The 20,424-nt window shown below is 27.6% G+C and overlaps 4 protein-coding genes across 6 annotated transcripts; 2 read left to right on the forward strand and 2 right to left on the reverse strand.

Moving 5' to 3' along the window:
* Window positions 1–184: 184 nt before the first annotated feature.
* LOC107067703 (ubiquitin-like protein 7) lies at window positions 185–1,970 on the reverse strand. Of its 2 annotated transcripts, none has more exons than XM_015323456.2 (4): window positions 1,674–1,970; window positions 1,402–1,577; window positions 1,185–1,321; window positions 185–1,087 (listed from the first exon to the last, which is right to left on the reverse strand). In XM_015323456.2, the coding sequence occupies exons 1-4, from the start codon at window positions 1,816–1,818 to the stop codon at window positions 484–486; spliced, it is 1,062 nt and encodes a 353-aa protein (XP_015178942.1). In that variant the 5' UTR covers window positions 1,819–1,970; the 3' UTR covers window positions 185–483. The 2 variants fall into 2 exon arrangements, with proteins under 2 accessions (XP_015178942.1, XP_015178940.1); XM_015323454.2 differs by having other exon boundaries at window positions 1,402–1,607.
* Window positions 1,971–2,097: 127 nt separating this feature from the next.
* On the forward strand, window positions 2,098–9,233 carry LOC107067702 (oxysterol-binding protein-related protein 9). Its single transcript, XM_015323451.2, has 13 exons — window positions 2,098–2,619; window positions 2,979–3,194; window positions 3,279–3,509; window positions 3,594–3,672; window positions 3,733–3,822; window positions 3,908–4,031; window positions 4,126–4,235; window positions 5,066–5,095; window positions 5,181–5,343; window positions 5,556–5,827; window positions 5,891–6,285; window positions 6,356–6,580; window positions 6,675–9,233. Exons 1-13 carry the CDS (start codon window positions 2,512–2,514, stop codon window positions 6,765–6,767), a joined length of 2,136 nt encoding a protein of 711 aa, XP_015178937.1. The 5' UTR covers window positions 2,098–2,511; the 3' UTR covers window positions 6,768–9,233.
* On the reverse strand, window positions 7,204–10,889 carry LOC107067700 (uncharacterized). 2 transcript variants are annotated; one of them, XM_015323449.2, is made up of 2 exons: window positions 10,659–10,889; window positions 7,204–10,552 (listed from the first exon to the last, which is right to left on the reverse strand). In XM_015323449.2, the coding sequence occupies exon 2, from the start codon at window positions 10,417–10,419 to the stop codon at window positions 9,328–9,330; it is 1,092 nt and encodes a 363-aa protein (XP_015178935.1). In that variant the 5' UTR covers window positions 10,420–10,552; window positions 10,659–10,889; the 3' UTR covers window positions 7,204–9,327. The 2 variants fall into 2 exon arrangements, with proteins under 2 accessions (XP_015178935.1, XP_015178936.1); XM_015323450.2 differs by having other exon boundaries at window positions 7,204–10,555.
* A 224-nt stretch (window positions 10,890–11,113) lies between these two features.
* On the forward strand, window positions 11,114–20,424 carry LOC107067739 (citron Rho-interacting kinase). Its single transcript, XM_015323517.2, is given in 15 exon segments — window positions 11,114–11,502; window positions 11,609–11,732; window positions 11,811–12,191; window positions 12,656–12,900; window positions 13,016–13,462; window positions 13,585–13,717; window positions 13,798–14,061; window positions 14,064–14,317; window positions 14,405–15,868; window positions 15,943–16,392; window positions 16,486–16,838; window positions 16,912–17,072; window positions 17,155–17,367; window positions 17,476–17,731; window positions 17,810–20,424. Coding segments are annotated over 14 exon segments (4,851 nt in total). The 5' UTR covers window positions 11,114–11,502; window positions 11,609–11,617; the 3' UTR covers window positions 17,925–20,424.

The raw sequence follows: 20,424 nt of genomic DNA on the forward strand, positions 1-20,424 counted from the left end.
CTCATAAATATCATCACACACAAAAAGTTAAAATCAGTCTGCTAGCTTTCTTCCCACATTGACTAACGTTCATTCATTTTTTCAATTATATCATATTATTATCTGTGTTCAAGAACAATGTAGGCGATTAAAGAAACATATGCAAATATATAATTTCTTTTTTTCAAAGCGTATAATAAATAAATTTATAATATTTTATGTCATTTTATTTTTTATTGCAACTAAATGTATCGAGTATGTTATTAATATATATATATATATATATATTTTACAATTTTCTTATTATTAATAAATGTTATTTCTCGATTGGATAATTTTAACAAAACTAGAAATAAATAATAAAAACCAAGTCCTCGAGAAAGAGCATGATTTACAATTTTATATAATTCTATTATTAACGAAAGAAATAACTTCGAAAGCCTATGAGAGAAGAGGTCTTGTTTATTGGTCATCGTAATAAACGAGTATTTATTATTAATTATCCTAATTGTCACTAAAACTATTAAATACAAGTTCGATCGCAGCTTGTACATCGCCATTTGTTAATATCAATGCTTGAATATTGATATTATCATCATGGAGACCCATTTCGTGCATTTGGGCTAATTGTCTTTGTAAATCCACAGAATCTGGAACTGTGGCAGGTAATATCGGCGATAAAGAAGTTGGAGCTGTAGTAGCTGTCGGTGGGGGTGTCGTTGCAAATGCTTGTTGCATAGCTTGCGTAAACATTTCAGTAGTTATAACACCTGAATTTGTACTACTAGCTGATGTAGAAGACGGAGAGTTGGATAATGGAAAGGCACGATTTCCTGCTCTTGAAATAGCGGCTGCAATTCGCGCAGTAATATTATTAGATGGATTAGAACTCAAATTCGATGGTTGAGTAGAATCCGATGATTGTGAAGAGTCTCCAGCCATTTCCTCATCGTCGCTTAAATTATCTAAACTATAAGAGTATGCAGTAGGGGGTGTATTCATCAGGGTTGAATTAGAACCAGCTGTGGCATTGTTATGTGCTTCTTCATGTACGGCGGCAGCTAAATTTTGTGCAGCTTCTACAAGTACTGGATGCAATTCAGCAATTCTGTAATGCAATTCAATTAATTAATAATAAACATATTAACGTTATGTGATCTAATATACTAGTAAAGTATATATAAATGTATTAGTAAAAATCTTACCTTTTAATGGTATCTATGTCTGTAAAATGACCCATCAGATCAGGATCTTGTAACATAGCAATTGCAACAGTGTCCTCGTGTAATCCGGGAGATGACGAAATAATGTTTTCTATAACTTCTGGCCTTTTACTCAAACGCTAAAATACATTGTATAAGTATCTAACTTTACTTACTTATATTTAATTAAACTCTGGTATATTATATTATTGATAATTACGTGCAAGGCACTTCTAAATGCAGGATTGTCATTAAAAGATTTAAATGTAGAAGCCAACTGTAGAATACTTTCTTCAGATATATATTTCACCGGTACTGGAGGTTCTTCTTCCTTCTTCATTAAAACATGTACCATTGCACCGCTTTTAAGACCACAAGTTTCCAGGCACATATCATCTTCCAAAATACAACCACAATATATGAGTTCTGTGGTTAATAACATATTATTAAATTAATAAATAATTTAAATTAAAAATAAATGAATATTCTTACCAAACGATTCCTTGGCTAAATTAGCTTTTGCTGCAGTCTGGTATCTTAAAAATTCAACTTTATTGTTTAAATTAATGTCGCGTAATTTGATGGTTGTTAAATTTTGTGAATTTGATCGAATACCTAAAACTAATTCAGAACTCATAATGCTTACTTAAAAATGAACTTAAATAAAACAATATTTTCTGTAAATAATGACTGATAATTTGAAATAAATTAAACAAATCTGCACCAAATTTAACAATTCTCAGTTTTGTTTATAATGACAAGCGTTATTAAATGAATATACAACATGGCGACCCATCAATTTCTATTTGAATTTATAGTCGACAGATGTCGCTTCATTACAATGCTACAAAAAATTATCTACAAATTTGTTCAAAATTATCTAAGCATCATTTAAATGTATCTACTACTATCAACGCGAAAAGAAGACCTTAACCTTCTGTTAAAGAATAAAATTGAATATCATTCGATTAAATGATAGTAAAATAATTCGTGTATGTTTCTTCGATGATTTTAATAACTAAAATATCTTTTTAAGTCAAAATATTTGTATATCTAAAATATTTACGAGTGCATAAAGAAATAAGAATTGATAATAAATATTGAAAATTGACATTTGTTTTGTACTTTTTGGGTTGACTGCTAAACATGTAAATACAAATGTGTATGTGTGCATTCGATCGTGTTTGACATTTGTTATTTGCGAATGGAATCGTTCGTTATAGATTAGAGCTTATTTGCAAGCTTTATATCTGCGAGTTTCCACTCTGATTTTTCTATAAATTTTATCACACACACATACAACACAATCATAATCATCAAGAAACAAACAATGTCGACGATGGAGGGTTCACTTAGTAAATGGACAAATGTTGTTAATGGCTGGCAATATCGGTGGTTTGTTTTAGACGATAACGCTGGCTTATTATCATATTATACTGTAAGTATTATTTAAAATTAACATAAAAGCTAGGAAATCTATTGCTTTAGTTTACAGGTGTTATACCCTTTGTTACATATTCGCGGGCTTTATAAATAATTTAATTAAGATTTTTTTTATCCCATTCGCTCCATTATCCATAAAACAAATTGACACATTTGACATGATCTAAAGTTGTATTATTATAATTATAATAATGATCTATGCTTATGTTAGGAATGTATTTTTGAATAAACAATTGTCATAATTCTTCATTTTTTTTTACTACATATAGCATCATTCAATATTTTATTAAATTAGATTTAAATGATGAAAATAGAAATTGATTAAACTAAAATCTAAACGCATTTTATTTGTAGAGTAAAGAAAAAATGATGCGTGGTGCTCGTAGAGGATGTGTTAGATTAAGAGGTGCTATTATAGGTATCGACGATGAAGATGATAGTACATTTACCATAACTACATCTTCATACAAAGATGATCCTAAAACTTTTCATTTCCAAACACGTAATGGTGAGGAACGTGAATGCTGGGTTGATGCTTTAGAAGATACAATATTGCGTCACTCATATGCGGTATAATTGCAAACATATTGTTTTATTCTTTGGATAATATATTATTGTATACAAATATGTAAAAAAATGATTCATGGAATCTAGCGATGGGATCCAAAAAAATCACCGCCCAAACAAGATTTCAATCGTAAGGTGGCAGAGGCAGATGCTTATCTCCAACTGTTAATTGATCAAATTAAAATAATTGAAACAAAACAGCAAAGTCTTGCAACAGAAAATGAAGAAATACAAGAAAGTTACAATGCAATTTTGATGCAAGCAAATGCGATGCTTAATTCTGTTAAACATACCATTGTCCAATTACAAATTGCAAAGGTATTATAATTATTATATATATATATATATATATATTATATTTATTGTAAAAAAAACTTTTCATGTTCTTATTAATCATTTCAGAATACAGCTATTCCTGTTAATGGTATATACAGAGGACCTTCTACTGATACAATGAATTCTACACCACCTATAAATCATGGTATATGTTCCTGTAAACTTATTATGACTTATTCAATATTAATTTATAAAATATTTATAGTTGCTGTTATAGAACCAGAATCAACAGTACAAACTGGTATTGAATTGGGTTCAGAATGTACAGAATCAAGAATACCAACTTTATCCAATGGTTAATATATTATTTTGTTTATATCTAAAAAATATTGAATTATTACGTTTATAAAAATCATTAACTTTATGTCATTATATTTTAGTTGTAGATAATAGAGACTTACCAGTACCTCAGTTTTCATATTCTTCATCAGATGAAGATGAAGATTATTATGATGCTGCCGATGAATTGTCGCCTCCTTTGACAGCACAAAATTATATTTCACTGTAAGTATATTTAAGTAAGTATATTAACAAAATAATCGAAGGATATGTGTATAATAAATTATTTAATATATTATACTGCATTAACACCATATAGTAGAAGACGAGAAAGTGATCGTTTACAATCAATTGGAGACATTACTGGAGATACACGTAAGCAATCTCCGTTGCCACCTGTTAAAGGAGATGGTTCTGTAGATTACGATGGTAAGTACTTATTAATTACTAATTATTTTTTTTTTACAATATAATTGAAAGAAAATAAATATAGAAATAGAAATAAAATGGAATTCACACAATATATATTATTTTTTATCCACTACATACATATATATTTTTATTACATATTATACTATCAAATTTGTTTTTATATATTGTGAAAATTAAAGAAAAAAGTAGTATAGCAAGTATTTCCTTGTCCAAAAATTCTTACTAAATTTATAATGAATGTATCATTCCATTGGACTATGTTTTATATAGTCGATAACACAGATTTGCAGTAATTGACTTTACCGATCGCAGTGATTATTGATTAGATAGTATTTCACATAATATATGAAACACTGTGTTGTAGATAGTCGATTATCTCCACGAACATTAATAATAAATTTGTAAAGAACAATTGAATTTAAATTGGAATATTGTAAAACATGATAACGAATTGTTATACAAAGTTATATGAAAGTTTTATTAATGTTAGTTCAATATACGATCAAATAATTATACAATTAAGCATTGTATTTTAACTATAACTATTTTGACAGAAGTGAGAGTTTTTAGGAATGGATACTAGTTGGTATTTTCTACAAAAACAATATGTTGAACGTAGATATAAATAGTAAGTTGTGCATTTACCTTTCCAAATGCGAGGTTAAGTTGATAAGAAATATTTAACGAATATATATGCATATATATATAGATGTATATTAAATTGTTGACTTATTAACAAACCAAAATGATAAGAAAATATCTTATTGATGTTTAAATATTATAATTGTTTTATTTTTTTTTCTATAACAAAATGTGTGTATCCGCAGCCTTGTACGAGGAAGAGAGCGACACAGAAGGTTAGTATATTATAATTCTCAAACATAATGTATATGCAATAGTTAAACATTTGTTAAAATTCAAAATATCATCTTCCTTTTTTAGTGGATTCCATGGAAAGCCATGGATCTGTTGTGACACATCTTTTGTCACAAGTCAAAATTGGCATGGATCTAACCAAAGTTGCATTGCCTACCTTTATTTTGGAACGTAGATCACTTCTTGAAATGTATGCAGATTATTTTACTCATCCAGTTCAATTTGTAAGGTACAAATATATATACAAATATATATAAATATGATTTGTTCGAAGAATAATCCTTTGAGTGATATATTGTGTTAATTTGGAAGTATAATGATTATAAGTCGTACTAGCAATAAAGTATTCAGCCAAAATCTATATTCATCACTCAAAGGAATAATATTGTACAAGTATTTGTAAAGAAAGAAATATTAATGAAATATTCCAAAATATTGTAGCATTGCAGATATGCCTACGCCTAGAGAAAGAATGGTGCAAGTAGTACGCTGGTATTTATGCAGTTTTCATGCCGGCCGTAGATCTGGCGTAGCTAAGAAACCATACAATCCTATTTTGGGTGAAATCTTCCGATGTCATTGGAATCTTGTTAGTGAAAATTGTACAGACGATGTAAATAGTGAAATAAAGTGTGTAACAGATGGGCCAGTTCCATGGTGTAAAGAAAATCAATTGTCTTTTATTGCTGAACAAGTTTCTCATCATCCTCCAGGTATAATTTATAATCTCATTTTATTTATTTTATTATTTATACAAATATTTCAATGTATTGCAGTGAGTGCATTTTACGCTGAACATTATGCAAAGAAGATAACTTTCTCCGCACATGTTTGGACAAAAAGTAAATTTCTGGGGCTCAGTATAGGAGTACATAATATTGGAAAGGGTTGGGTAAATGTATTGGAACATGGTGAAGAATATGTTTTAACTTTTCCAAATGGTTATGGCAGATCAATTCTTACTGTTCCTTGGATAGAATTAGGAGGAACGGCTACTATAAGTTGTGCACAAACTGGATATCAAGCAACTGTTGAATTTTTAACAAAACCTTTTTATGGTGGAAAACGTAATAAAATTACTTGTCATGTTACTCAACCAGCAGATAAAAAACCATTCCTTGTTATTAATGGAGAATGGAATGGTGCTATGGAAGCGAAATGGGTTGACGGAGTAAGCATAAAAAGTGTATTTGTACTTATTTATAAATATATATATATATTATTGTCAAATTTGTTTGTAGCGAGTTGAAATCTTGGATGTAAGAGAACTTCCGATAGAGAAAAAATTAGTTAAACCAATATGCGAGCAGGAAGAATGTGAATCACGAAAAGTTTGGCGAGAAGTAACAATGGGTTTACGTATTAATGATATGGATAAGGCCACAGCTGCAAAATATGCTATCGAACAAAAACAACGAGATGAGGCCCGCCTACGCAAAGAGAACAATGAAATATGGCAGACAAAAGTAAATAGAATATTTATATACACCATGAAGAATTATCATTCACTTAATGTAATAATATTTATTAACTGTGCAATTGTTATTTTTTATTTTATAGCTTTTTAAAGAGATTAGAGACAATGGTTGGGCTTATACTATGCCATTATCTGAAAGATTACACGTTTCTCGCAATGAAACAAGTACAACATAGCCGCATATAATGCTTAATAATTAAATGAAAATGTAAGTATTGCAGTATATAGTATGATGTTCGTGGCCTAAATCATTCAAACAGAAGACTATAGTCAATAAAATCTTATTTAGCGACGTTAATGTCCAAAATATTATACAATTATGTTATCACAGGATTTTCTATAACCAGAACAAGGAGTTAAGACTATTTACTTTATTTTAATTGACCTTTATAATTTCTATATTCAAGCTTTTATTATTCAAACAAAATAGTGTCGATAGAAAAAAAAATTGAAATTATTTATATTGATTGTAATATTATAAACGTTAATCTTAAAGACTTATTTTTGTAGTAATACTATCAGTGCATACAATAAATTTCAATGCTTCATAAATACTACTGTATTATGTACGTAACGTTAATGAAAAATGAAAGAATAATTGTAGCACATAAATTGTAACTTATTTATGAATAATATTTCATTTAATCTCAAATTACATATGCATCATTTTGCAATAGTCTATTATTAATAATTGCTTGAATAATATACTTTATACTATTATCAAAATAATTTTAGATTGAAGTAAATTACATTATGATATGCAACCAAAGATTATTCAATTTCTCAAAGTATTTTCAATGATTATCTTGAATACTTTCGTTATGGCATGCTTTGGTATTGTTCCCTATAAATTCGTTCGTATATGGTTGATCCGTATATGGGTCGATCGATGGTTCATATGAAGCATTTGCATGGACAGCTCATATATGGATTGCTACTAGTAACGAAACGTCTTCAAATCAGCATTTCTTAAATATATAATTTATTTGTTTGCTAAATAATATAACATCTGTTGTAATTAGAATGACATAATTACTATGAACATTTATGAATCACATGATTAATCGTTTTCGTCAAAACTGATATAAAAATAATGTTTTAAGTACACGGACAATATGATTTTCAAGTTTTTAAATAACTCGTAGTTATATATATTGGTTGCATTACATATGATTAAAAATGTTAGTAATATAAGAGTAGCTAAACAGAATGTACGTTTACCTTTTATGCTATAAAAATAGTTTTATTAGCATCATTGATATTATTTTTCTTCATGTTTATAAAATTATACATATACATATGTAAATCAATAGAATTTAAATGAAAGAAAGTGACAATTACATACACATGCACTTTAAAATTATATATATATATATATATATATATATATTAAGGTAAGTAAAAAAAATAACTTTTTTTTTTTTTCAAGTGCCACGGAAAAATGGGTTGCTAGACACCTTAAACAAATTGTCACCAAATATGAGCTCTTAATTTTAATAGGAAGATCCTCCGCATCGCAGTTTTTTATTTTTTTTTTCAGTCCAATAGATTAAAATTCATACTTCATTATTTATTGATTGTACAGAAAAATGTTCTTGACGAATTTTGTAGGAAATTTAATGCTCTACAAAAAAGGTATCTTATATTTTTTCCGTAAACCTCACCATTTGAATGATATTGAAGATTTAAGTTTCATTATTTTAAGACAAATTTCATTTTTGTTTATGAATTTTATAACTCGATTATAAATGACTATTATAAAATGCGCAATACAAATTTTTGTAGGAAATTAACTGCTCTATAAAAATGGTGTCTTATGTTTTGGCGATAAAATTAAGCGTTCAAAAGATATTCAGAGACAATCAGTACACATGAAAGTTTGTCTTTAGAATTTTAGAATTTATTGTCGAGTTATAAAATTCATAAACAAAAATGAAATTTGTCTTAAAATAATGAAACTTAAATCTTCAATATCATTCAAATGGTGAGGTTTACGGAAAAAATATAAGATACCTTTTTTGTAGAGCATTAAATTTCCTACAAAATTCGTCCAGAACATTTTTCTGTACAATCATTAAATAATGAGAAAGGAATTTTAATCTATTGGACTGAAAAAAAAAATAAAAAACTGCGATGCGGAGGATCTTCCTATTAAAATTAAGAGCTCATATTTGGTGACAATTTGTTTAAGGTGTCTAGCAACCCATTTTTCCGTGGCACTTGAAAAAAAAAAAAAGTCATTTTTTTGACCCACCCTAATATATATACAATACATATTTTACACGAATGCTTTGTGTCTTACTATTTGTTTTTTTCTCGCACCATATTTGATTTGGTGAATAATAGGCACTTAAACAAAAATTGATATAAATTATATACTTATATAATTTATATTTATTTTTCTAGAGCTACAATATGTAAGAGACAGCGATATTATACTTGGAAAAAATAAAATGAAAAATATAGTGCCAGAGAATTATAGAGAATTATATAAAAAATACTGTACATTACAGCCTAGTAGCATAGTTTAGTAGAAATAAGTTATGTTAAGAAAATTGTAAATCGATGATTCAATAAAATGTTACTAAATTGTTCAGAAAAAAAAAAATATATAAATATATATATACATAATATACAAGGTATACTTAATAAATTTTGAAACTTATTTTTCTTAAAAAAACATATTAGAAATTTAAAAATATTAAATAAGTAAAATGCCCAAAATTATTAATTAGTTTATTCTACATTTATATAACCGATATAATAATCCTCGACAGTCTTATAATGTTTTGGAAAACGTTTAGTCGATAATAATAAATAATCTAATCCAGCTTCGATCATGAACAAACTAACTTCATAATTTTTTGTGTTAATATAATCCTCAGATAAAATCATTTTATCTGTAACATATTTGTACAATACTTTGATCACAAAACTTTGTTTTAAAGTAATGTTATTATCATCGGTTGATTTGACATTTTCTTCTGTAAGTATTCTTAATCGCATATCCATCGGTTTGATTACCATGTAATGAGATTGATTAGCTAATAAACATTGTAGAATAATTTCGCCAAACGTATTATTTTTAATGAAATTTTTAATAATTAAAATAAAATCGTCAAGAGGATTGGATGCTTCTTGGATAATTATATTATCAGTCTTCAAGTTATAATCGATGCAACAATCCCATAACTTAAAAGAATTGTTTTTGTCTTGAATTCCTATGTTTAACAAACATCTGTTACATAAAATATCTTTTTCCATTTGTCTATAATTATATAAAATATTGCTATGTACAATTGCAAAAAATGGTCCGTAAAAAATATCCAATTCATTGGGATGCAACAGTGAACTTAAATTAATATCTGTTTTACTACAAAACCATTCAGACGGATCAAAATCAATGTTAGGAAATGGTAAAACTCTTTGAAAGGTAATCTCTTTAGAAAGTACGTTCTTACAACATTTACATAATATCATAGATTTCGAATTTTTCAATAATATCTTTTTCGTATTTTCTATATTATTAATTTGTGATTTTGCATTGGTTATAACCTCTCTTTGAAATGACCCAAATTCCGAATCTGATGGTTGTGTATTTAAACGAAAATACACCCACTTATCTTTTACATTTAAGGAAGACAATGATGTTGGTATAATTTTTATATTTGGTAATGTAATATATGTTACATTATTACCTATTGACAACATAATATTTCCTTCCAATAATTTGATTTTAATTTCATTTAAAGTTGTTGAATTTTTCATAAAAAGAAAAACTGTACATGATTGAAGCCGTGGTCTTAATTCTATCGTAATCAATTCCATATTTTATCAAATTATCCTATTTAATTACTTATATTGCGTAAAACGAATTAACGTTGACATTATTTTATACATCAAATATTTCTCTTCTGTTTACACTATTCTCGATCTTGATTAACTTTCTTCGTTATGATGACTTCTTTTCACAAATATTAAAAAATAAATAAAAAAAGAGATAAAAATGATATTTAGTTTTTTTATAAGAATCTTCCATGCATTAAAACATACTGTATACAACTTACATCAATTTTCACATGTGTATCGGCACTGTAATAATTTTTCAAATCATTTTCAATTAGATTAAAATAATCTTCAATTTTTTCTCTATATGTGTGTGTTAATATAATTTTTCAATATGTCCAATTATTACAATTTAGGATTTGATAATATCCATTTAATCTTATTTCGAAAATTGTTGAACTTACTTAATGAAAAAAATGTCCACCAATCAGTAAAATTCTTCTACCCGCCATTTTTTGAGCCAATTTTCATTAACTACATTAATGTTCATTCTCAATTGTCAACATTTGACGAAGAAGTTTAAATGGAAATATAACTTAATACATTTATATCTCAATTTCTATTGGTTATTCAAATTGAGACATATGTTCTCTTTGACGAATCATAGCACTGCATTTAAAAGATAAATTTGAATATTAACAACAAGGAGTTCGAAGCGCGACCGTTATGAATGAAAGTGTATTGTTGAATGTTGCAGTGAATTTATAAATGAAGAATTGCAATAATTTCGTTGTACAATTGTAATTGTAGTTTATTACAATCTAATCGTTATTTTCTCATATAAACAATACATTCATTATGTAATAATATCAATTTGACAAAAGATCATCGTTTATTTATTTAAGTGAGAAGTAACAAATTATTAAAAGTTATTATCAAATTGTTTATAATCAAAATTTAATTTATTCTTTAGTTATTGTATTATGATACGAATAGTGCACATGGATATATCTAAGAAAAAGACATTAAATATTTCTTTTAGTAGGAAATACACATTAGTTCAAATTTATGAAGAGTAACAATAATAAATTAAACTATTTCAAAAGAGGAAATATTTAAAATACAGTAAGTTAAATAATATTTCATTAATTGGATTAGAAACTTGTTGTTAAATTCTGATTGATATTTAGAGTTAATTTATAATAACATTGTTTCTAAATGCTACCCATAGAATACAAAGATGTTAGCATCCAGTGATAAGAAAGATGACAAATTTGATAAAGAGACTAGTCAATTAAAACAGGAATTGTTAGATTTAAAAAATGCTGATTTGATAGAATCTAAGAAAAATTTAGGTATATAATTGTTTTGATAGTATATGGAGGGTTTGTCAGTTTTATAAATGAACAATTTCTAACGATAAGTACTTATAGGCTCTCACAGTAGCTTAGAATTGATCCATCAAATGGATTCAGAAAAATCTCCGAAGTTGGAAAAGAAACATTTATCCAAGCAAACTTTAGAAGGATCCTTCTTCGAATTCAAATATCCTAAACATCAGTTATTGCAGTCAGATAAATATTCTACAGAAAAAATGGAATTGGAAATGCAATTAGATCGTAAAAAAAAGGAAGTTCAAGAGAAGCAAAAAAAGATTTTAGAACTTCAAGAAAAGGTTCGTGAAATTGGCCAAATGGAATATCAATTGGAGGAAAAAGTTAAACGATTGGAAGCATCTAACAAGGAAAGGGATAGATTGGAACGAGAGTTAATTGCAACTAGATCTGAATTAGCAACAGTTAAGAGGACGTTAGGTAAATCATTAGCAAATACAATAATGGCAACATTGCAAAGTTACTATATTACAATTAATTGGATAGGTGAAAAAAATCAAAACATATTGTTTTGGTCTTGTTGAGCGTTTCGTCCTTTTATTAAGACTTCTTCAGTAACTATAAAATATCAAAATTACACAACCTCAAAAATACATAATTCTTCGAAACGATTAAATATATAAAAATATATTTTTTATTTATACCTTTATTATATTTTACTATAATACTTTTAGTAACAAAAAAATTTGAGTACTAAAAGTTATATGTATATGTATACTTTTAGAATCATTGTTTAAATATATTTTCAATATATTACAATCAATTATATATTACATTAATATCAATGCAAAATTGTTAAAAATATAAATAATCAGAAAATATTTTTCGAAGTATAGTTATATGATATTTGCTTGTGTTGTGCATATTCTTGATGAATTTTGTAGAATTGGAACGTCAAGAGAGAAGAGATTTAGAAAATAAAGCTCTTGCTCTTATAAAAGATGCTAAACGTAAATGGGAAAATGCGGAAAAAGAAAAAGTTATACAACTTAATAAACACATTGATATTCAAACTACACGCATCACAGAATTATGTACTAGTAATAACGAGATGAGTTCCAGGTTACAAAGAATGGAGTGTGAACTTGAAACCGCTAATGCAGAATTACATAAACTTAGACAATTTCAGGTTTGTGTGTGTTATATGTTTTATAGAATTAATCTAAAATCATTTTTGTTTACTTCAAGCAATAATATATCTTAGAATATATTTATCATATTTTAAATACAATTTTTTTTAACAGTTGCAATATAAGGAATCTTTAGCCAAAACCAGAGAACTCAACCGACAGAGTGTTCAAGGTGTTGAAACAAAGTTAGAAGAAATAGCAAACCGCTCGCATAATCAAATATCTGAATTACGTGCTAAACTAGATTTTGAAGTAGTAAAGAATACAGAATTAGAAAGTAAATTAAGAAATGAACAAGATTCTAATCATTGTCGTCAGTCAAGGCTCCACGTTGCTTTGGAACTCGCTCAAAATGAACTTAAAGATTGTCAAGAACAATTACGTGCTGTACAAGTTACAATACCTGTGAGAGAGACTGAAATAGAAACATTACGTAAACAGTTGGAAGAAAGAACAAAACAATTGGAAAATGTAAAAATATCGGAGCAAACGTTTGCTAGCATGCGAGAACAACTTGAAATGTTGAAAACAGAAAATGAACAACTTAAGGAACAATTGGAAGTAAGAGAATTAATGTTAAAATTATAAACATATTCAATTATAAAATCATATTTTGATTTAATTTCATCTGTGGTTAATTATAGGAAAATAATTTGTTTATAATTGTCATTATTTGTTTATAGGCAACTAAATCTGATTTGAATGATACCATAATAAATTTGGAACAGAATGAAACCCTTGCATTAAATTTAGAACAAATTACACAAGACAAAGCTGCTTTGCAAAAAAGATTACAAGATTCTTTGGATAAGGAAGGTTTGTCTTACATTATTTTTGGAAAAGAAACATCTAAAAATTTAGTATATTAGTCATTTTATTTGTTTATTTTTTTATAGAGGAACATTTACGTAAAGTTGGTAATTTGGAAGAACTATTGAAACGTTTGGAACAGAGTGTTACTAAATTGGAAGCCGAAAATGCTAGTCTTAAAAAATCAGGATTTACAGAATCAAAAAGCAACGTGACTTTTTCAGAAAATTTACTTGAAAAGAATTCACATTTACAAGAACAATTACAAAAACTCGAACAACAAATCGAAACTTTGAAAGAAAATGTTACTGCCGAACGACAAACAGCAAGGCAGACTCAAATGACATTATGGAAAAAGAAAAAGAATTATCTGATTCTAACTTGGACAAAAGAATTGCGTTGAGAGAAGTGAAAACAGCTGAAGGTAAAATCAAAACGTTGCAGGAGGAAAAGCAGAAGTTATTGGAAAGAATAAACGATAAAACAAAAGAAGACGAAGAGAAGTCGAGAAAATTATTGAAAGAATTGGATAGCGCTAAAACATCGTTAAATGAAATAACAAAAGAAGCAACTAGAAATAAACAGCAAGCAGATTCCGCTCAAAGGGTAAAGATATTTATTTTTGTTACATCACTATACACACATTCATATCATTCAAATTTTAATCTTAATATTATTTTGTATTATATGCAGGCATTAACGCAAGCTAATCGCGAGATGGAAGAACTTCAGTCAACGAGTGCAGCATTACGAAGAGAGGTGGATGCAACGCGTAAACAATTGCGAGTTTATCAAGATCGCATAGACAGTCTTAATGCAGAAAATAAACGTTTGTCGCAATCCAGTATAAAAAATAACGAAGACAAAGTAGCATTGGAAGTAAAAATAGAAAAATTGGAACAAGAAATAAATGGTTACGAGCTTAACATTCAACTTCTTAAAGAAACTTGTACAGTACTTGAGGAACAATTAACGGATTATGAAAGATTAACGAGCGATCATGAAACACGAGAGAATATGTTGATTCAAGATAAAATGAAATTACAGAAAGATTTAGAAACTGCTGAAGCAAAATTACGTACATTGCAAACAACGTTAAACGAAGAAAACAAATTGAAATTGGCGGCCGAACGCAATGTCGACAAATTAGAGGCGGAGGTAAATGATTTAGAAAGTGAAAGAAATAATTTAATTGCTCAAAGAGATCAATATAAAAAGTTGGTACAAGATTTGACAGCACAGGTTGAATCTTTGAGTATGAAATGTGGCGATTTAGAATGCGATTTATCCGAAATGCAACGTGCACTTGAAAATGCTAAAGCAGAGGCGATAATAGTTAAGGAAGAAAGTAGTCAACACTTGACGAGTTTACACGAATTAAAAGAAATCAATTATACGCTAATGGGAGATTTACAACATAGCATAGACCTGAGTCAAGATCTTAGATGTAGAATAGCAGAAATGGAAAATGTTTTAGCTGAAATGAGACAATTCTATCAAGAGAGAGAAGTTAAAGCTGAAAGTACTCGACAGCAGCAGGCTAAATTAATCGATTATTTACAATTGAAATTGGAAGAATCTGGTAAGAAAAAGAAGACAATGTGTGACAAAATTCTTGGTACTAAACAAAAAGAAAATATTCCTCCTATCAGTACGAGTATGCCGATCGGATATCGCGAATTAGAAAATCAACTTACCAAAGAACGAGCCAAGGTGAAGTCATTAACGGATCAGTTATTAGCATATAAGGCTATGCACATATCTTCATCGGCACCTTCCTCGCCAACATCTCCGGAAATAAAAAGGCCTATGGCACACGTTACGGAAACGACCAATGATATTTTAACTAAACGTTTGTCGCCACAGAGAATGGGTCATAATATTACACATAGATTTAACGTAGCATTACCTATGCGTGCTGGAAAATGCACTGGATGCGGGGAGTCCATTCATTTTGGAAAACGCGCAGCTATTTGTAGCGAATGTCAAATAATGGCACATTTGAAATGTTCAGTATCCGTTCCTTCAACGTGTGGTCTTCCTGGAGATTTCAGTAAACAATTTGATAGAATTATGAAGGATAGAAATGATAGTATATCATCTTTGGGTGGCAGTGTTCAAACATTATCTATAGACCAACCGGATAAACCTGACAGGGTAAATATTTAAATTGGTGGTATTAAAGTTGATTAGGTAATTAAATATAAATAATGATTTGTATCGTTTTACAGAGTCCTCAAAATGTTCAAGATAAAAACGGTGATATTTCGATGGAAGGCTGGGCAAAAGTACCGGCACGATCTAAATCCTGTTGGGATAGAAATTACCTGAGATTGGAGGAATCTCGTTTATGTATATATGACCATCAACCTTCTCCCGGAATGTCACCAATACATTGTTTAAATCTAAACGATAAAGAAGGCTTTAATATTGTAGAGAATATTCAGGAAGCTGAAGTAATTGGAACTGCAAAGTCTGATCTACCATTTATCTTTAGAATAGAATCCAATTCTTTAACAACTTGTTGGCCTACATCTAGACTAGATATTATGGCTTTAAGTCAAACTGATAAAAAGAATTGGGTGAAAGCTCTTAAAATTGTTACTAGTCAATATTCTTCGTCTGTTAAATTAATAAAAAGTGAAAAATATCAAACGGTACTTAGGTTAGAGAAGCATCAGGTATTATTTTTTTTTATAATTATTACATTTCTTTTAATAATCGATTTATTGTTGAATTTTGTTTAAATAAATTTTTGTTTAATATACTTTCAGTTGGACATAAATTGTGCGATAGATATGCCGGAAGGAAATGTACTTTTGTTAGGTGCTGAAGAAGGATTATTTTCTTATTGTGGCACCAAATCGAGAATACTTACGATGATTCGTGGAGTCAAGAAAGTTCATCAATTATCTTTACATCCTCCTTTAGATATAGCTGTAATGATAGCCGGTGACAATAGACAATTAGTGTATTGTTCTTTGAGACAATTAAAGAGCAATTCTCTCGCAGCCGAGTGTTCTAGGCCAGCAATAAATACGAAAGCTGTTTTGACGGGTTCTGAAAGTTGCCATTTCTATCAATTACAAGACTCGTTCCTTTGTGCTGCATTTGAATCATATATAATGTATGTTCCATACTGTAAATCTTCATCATCTTCTTCTTTTCTCATTATTATTCGATTTTTGTTTATTACGTAGATTATTCAAGTGGATTGTCGAAGAGGATCGGGGAGGATTCGTCAAAATTCGTGAATTTGAAACACCTAAACCTTGCAGCTGTGCTATATTTACAAAACATCGTTTAATCGTTGGATGTAACAAATTCTTTCAAATTGATCTTGATAATTATTATGTTGAAGGTAAAATAAAGATAAATATTAATATATAAAATATATATATCATTGTTAAATATATTAATTAAATATTACAATTATTATATAGATTTTCCTGAAGAAGATGACAATTCAGTTAAGGCAACCTTGTCTGGTGTTGCTAGGCTTGGTATTTTTCCAATTTGTGTTTTAAATGTATCATGTAAATTTTCGACTGTTGAACTTTTGCTCTGTTATAATGAGTTTGGCGTGTTCGTCAATGAAAATGGTTATAGAACACGAAACGTTGATCTAACATGGAGTCATTTACCATTTGCTTTTGGTAAAACAAAATTTACATATATATATATATATATATATTTTTTTTTTATTATTATTTGTTACAAAATATTTTTGGAAACCTATAATATGTTTTTACTATTTTTTTTAGCCTTTCGAAAACCATATTTATTCATCATACATTTTTCATCGATAGAAATAATCAAATTAGACGGCGAAGCATTTACATTATCATCGAAAACTCCAGAAAGAACTTTGATTGAACTTTCAAGCATACGATATTTAGGTGTGACTCATTCTAAAGGAATTTACGTTGCTTCAGTTAATTCTTTTCTCGAGTTATACAAAATAGATGGTTCTTTTAATCTACCTGATTTAAATGGCAGTATTACGAGCTTAGATACGTCGTAAGTTTTTTGCATTTATTTTATTTCAATTCTTATTTCGTAAAAAATATTTGTTTACAATTTTTATTTCTTTTGTAGAACGCAAGACAACGAAAGTACTTCAGAATTTAGTTTTACTTCAAGTCTTATGGAAGCATTGGATGGTGGTGGTCAAGGAAAGAAAGTACATTTTGTCGATGTTTCTAAAGATTGAAATAAATTACTTCATTTTTTTTATATAATATATATACAATATAAATATAAGTGAAACAAATTTAAATAACATATATATATATATATATATAGAATATATTTATTTAAATTTTATGTTTATCATTAATTAATTATTATTTTTTTTTCCATAAAAATAATATGCTATTTGTTTGATTATTATTATTATTATTATTATTATTATTATTATTATTATTATTATTATTATTATTATTATTATTATTATTATTATTATTATTATTATTATTATTATTATTATTATTATTTTGTCACTTTCCTTATTATCATTACATATTCATATATATGCAGATTTACGTAACAAAGAAATTATACGAAAAAAAGAAACTTGTTTTGCAAAGCAAATTCATTAGATATTCTTCCACTGTTCACGGATTTTATTTAATTAATATTTAATAGTATTATAAATTATAATTTTATATATAACGCGTAATAAAAAATAATGTTAGCAAAGACGCGTATTAAAGAAGTACAAATTAAATAAGATACAATAATTATTGATACTATTTAATTAAATATTATATAAAAAAAAATTAAAGATATTTTACGATTATTTATAAATATATATGTGAATACGTGTGCGCGAGTGTTTGTGCGTGAGATTGGGCGTGTACTTGTGTGTGTATATATATATATATATATGCATACATAAATAATAACATAATATATTAATGACGCTAGACATTTAATAAAATTAAAATAATCTTTAATTTTGTAATTTAATATAAGCTACCATTGATATATAATAAAGATATTCATTGTGTTTTGTAAATAATGTATATATATATATATTATTTCAGCAATTTATTGTTTAACAATGAGACAGCAGAAGTTTTGAGTATAAAATACAAGAATGGGTTAAAAAGTTTTGAGTTTATCACGAGAAAGAATAAAAAAATTGGATGTTTGTATAATGTGTTTTCTTTTTTTTTATTATTATTATTATTTATTTTTATGTATTGTTAATATTTCACTAATGATATTAAAAACTGACCGCGTTAATTTAACCAATGTGTAAAACATTTACCTACCTGTACGTAACGCGTGAATAATTAAAATGTTATATTCGTGAAAAAAAGCGTTAGAATATTAATTAAAAGCAATTGTACTCTTAAAATAACATTTACATGCATTATGTAAAATGTTAAGAGGCATCCGGTAACCCTCGACATATGACGATAATTATAACACGTGCTGCGAATACGTACTAGGGATTATGTGTTATTTTCGAAGAAACAAAATTTTTGAGGAATGAAATGAATTGATTTATTTTTTTTTTATTTTTAGATATTTTTACTTTTAACCCTTTAGCACTTCGCAAATATTTCTATCGCTGTTTGTAATTAATTATAACAAGTATTATTTTTTAAATATTTATTTATCGAATTTTGTAAATTTTTATTTTTTTATTTTTCTGTGCTTTTTTATAATATAATACATGAGTACATTTTAACAACAGATAACAATTATCAATCGAAGATACTGTAACATCTTAAGCATAAAGCTTTTAAAAACATTTGGCACCGCCATGGAGCCTATGGAGATTTAAGGGTTGATATTTTTGCATCATCACTTTCGTTGTTTCAATTGCAGGGGGTACATTACTGAATGAAAATTTGTTGTTTATGGAGATACGAAATATCAAAACTATTTACTAACATAAGAAATACCAAAGTTAGATAATAAATGATAGATATTTTATCATCAAGTATAGTTAGGGGTATTAAAAAAAAAATGTAATTTTTTAATCATTAACAAGTTCTGTTACGACCATTTACGACGTCGTCATCCACATCCTTCGTACGCAAAATCTTTCAAAATTTACAACGAATTAAATGAATAATATAAAAAAATATCTTTTTTCTTTGTCATCCCCTATTTCCCCGTAAGGGACCCGGGCACAATGGTCCAGGGACTGAGCGCCTGGGTTAACAAACCCCACGAAAAAAAAGTCATCCCCTATTTTATTTTTATTTCAATTTATCAATTAAATATCATTAGAATATTTGATCGTATTAAATAAATTTAATTTTGATATTAATATTGAATTAATCGTTCATTGATATATTTCTTTTCTTATATATATATAAAGAATTGAAAAGAAAGAAATGAATTTCTAACGTCATTAAGACTAATCAGAATAAAGACATACATACATATGTGAACTTAAGAGTCACCTTTACAATAATTTATATTAAAATAAATTCAATGTAAATGAAGAAGACTACGCGTTTGCTTACGTGATAGGATGTAGTTCTTGAGGTATGGGGGAGGCCAAGGCATTCTTATAAAAAGAATTGCTTGCTGACGATTCCATTAATTGTGCGGGATTAGTTAATTACAGTTTTTCAATCACAGTTTCTATAGTAATAGTTTATGTTCAAGTTTAATTTTAAAATTTCATTTTTTATTTCTTAACGTAAAAACGTAATTAAAAAAAAAAAAAGAAAGAAAAAAAAGAAAAA

The sequence above is a fragment of the Polistes dominula genome, unplaced genomic scaffold (assembly GCF_049000335.1).
Source record: "Polistes dominula isolate Pdom_NZ unplaced genomic scaffold, Pdom_raw_medaka contig_373, whole genome shotgun sequence".
Classification (NCBI taxonomy): Eukaryota; Metazoa; Arthropoda; class Insecta; order Hymenoptera; family Vespidae; genus Polistes; species Polistes dominula.

Excerpts from the sequence above, each read along its gene's own strand:
- LOC107067702 (XM_015323451.2), top strand. The coding sequence starts at position 2,512 with ATGTCGACGATGGAGGGTTCACTTAGTAAATGGACAAATGTTGTTAAT. Across the intron at positions 3,823-3,907 it reads AATACCAACTTTATCCAATG|TTGTAGATAATAGAGACTTA; the intron begins GTTAATATATTA and ends ATTATATTTTAG. Across the intron at positions 5,828-5,890 it reads AGTTTCTCATCATCCTCCAG|TGAGTGCATTTTACGCTGAA; the intron begins GTATAATTTATA and ends AATGTATTGCAG.
- LOC107067703 (XM_015323454.2), bottom strand. The coding sequence starts at position 1,818 with ATGAGTTCTGAATTAGTTTTAGGTATTCGATCAAATTCACAAAATTTA. Across the intron at positions 1,608-1,673 it reads TTTAGCCAAGGAATCGTTTG|AACTCATATATTGTGGTTGT; the intron begins GTAAGAATATTC and ends TATTAACCACAG. Across the intron at positions 1,322-1,401 it reads CATTTAGAAGTGCCTTGCAC|CGTTTGAGTAAAAGGCCAGA; the intron begins GTAATTATCAAT and ends AATGTATTTTAG.
- LOC107067700 (XM_015323449.2), bottom strand. The coding sequence starts at position 10,419 with ATGGAATTGATTACGATAGAATTAAGACCACGGCTTCAATCATGTACA.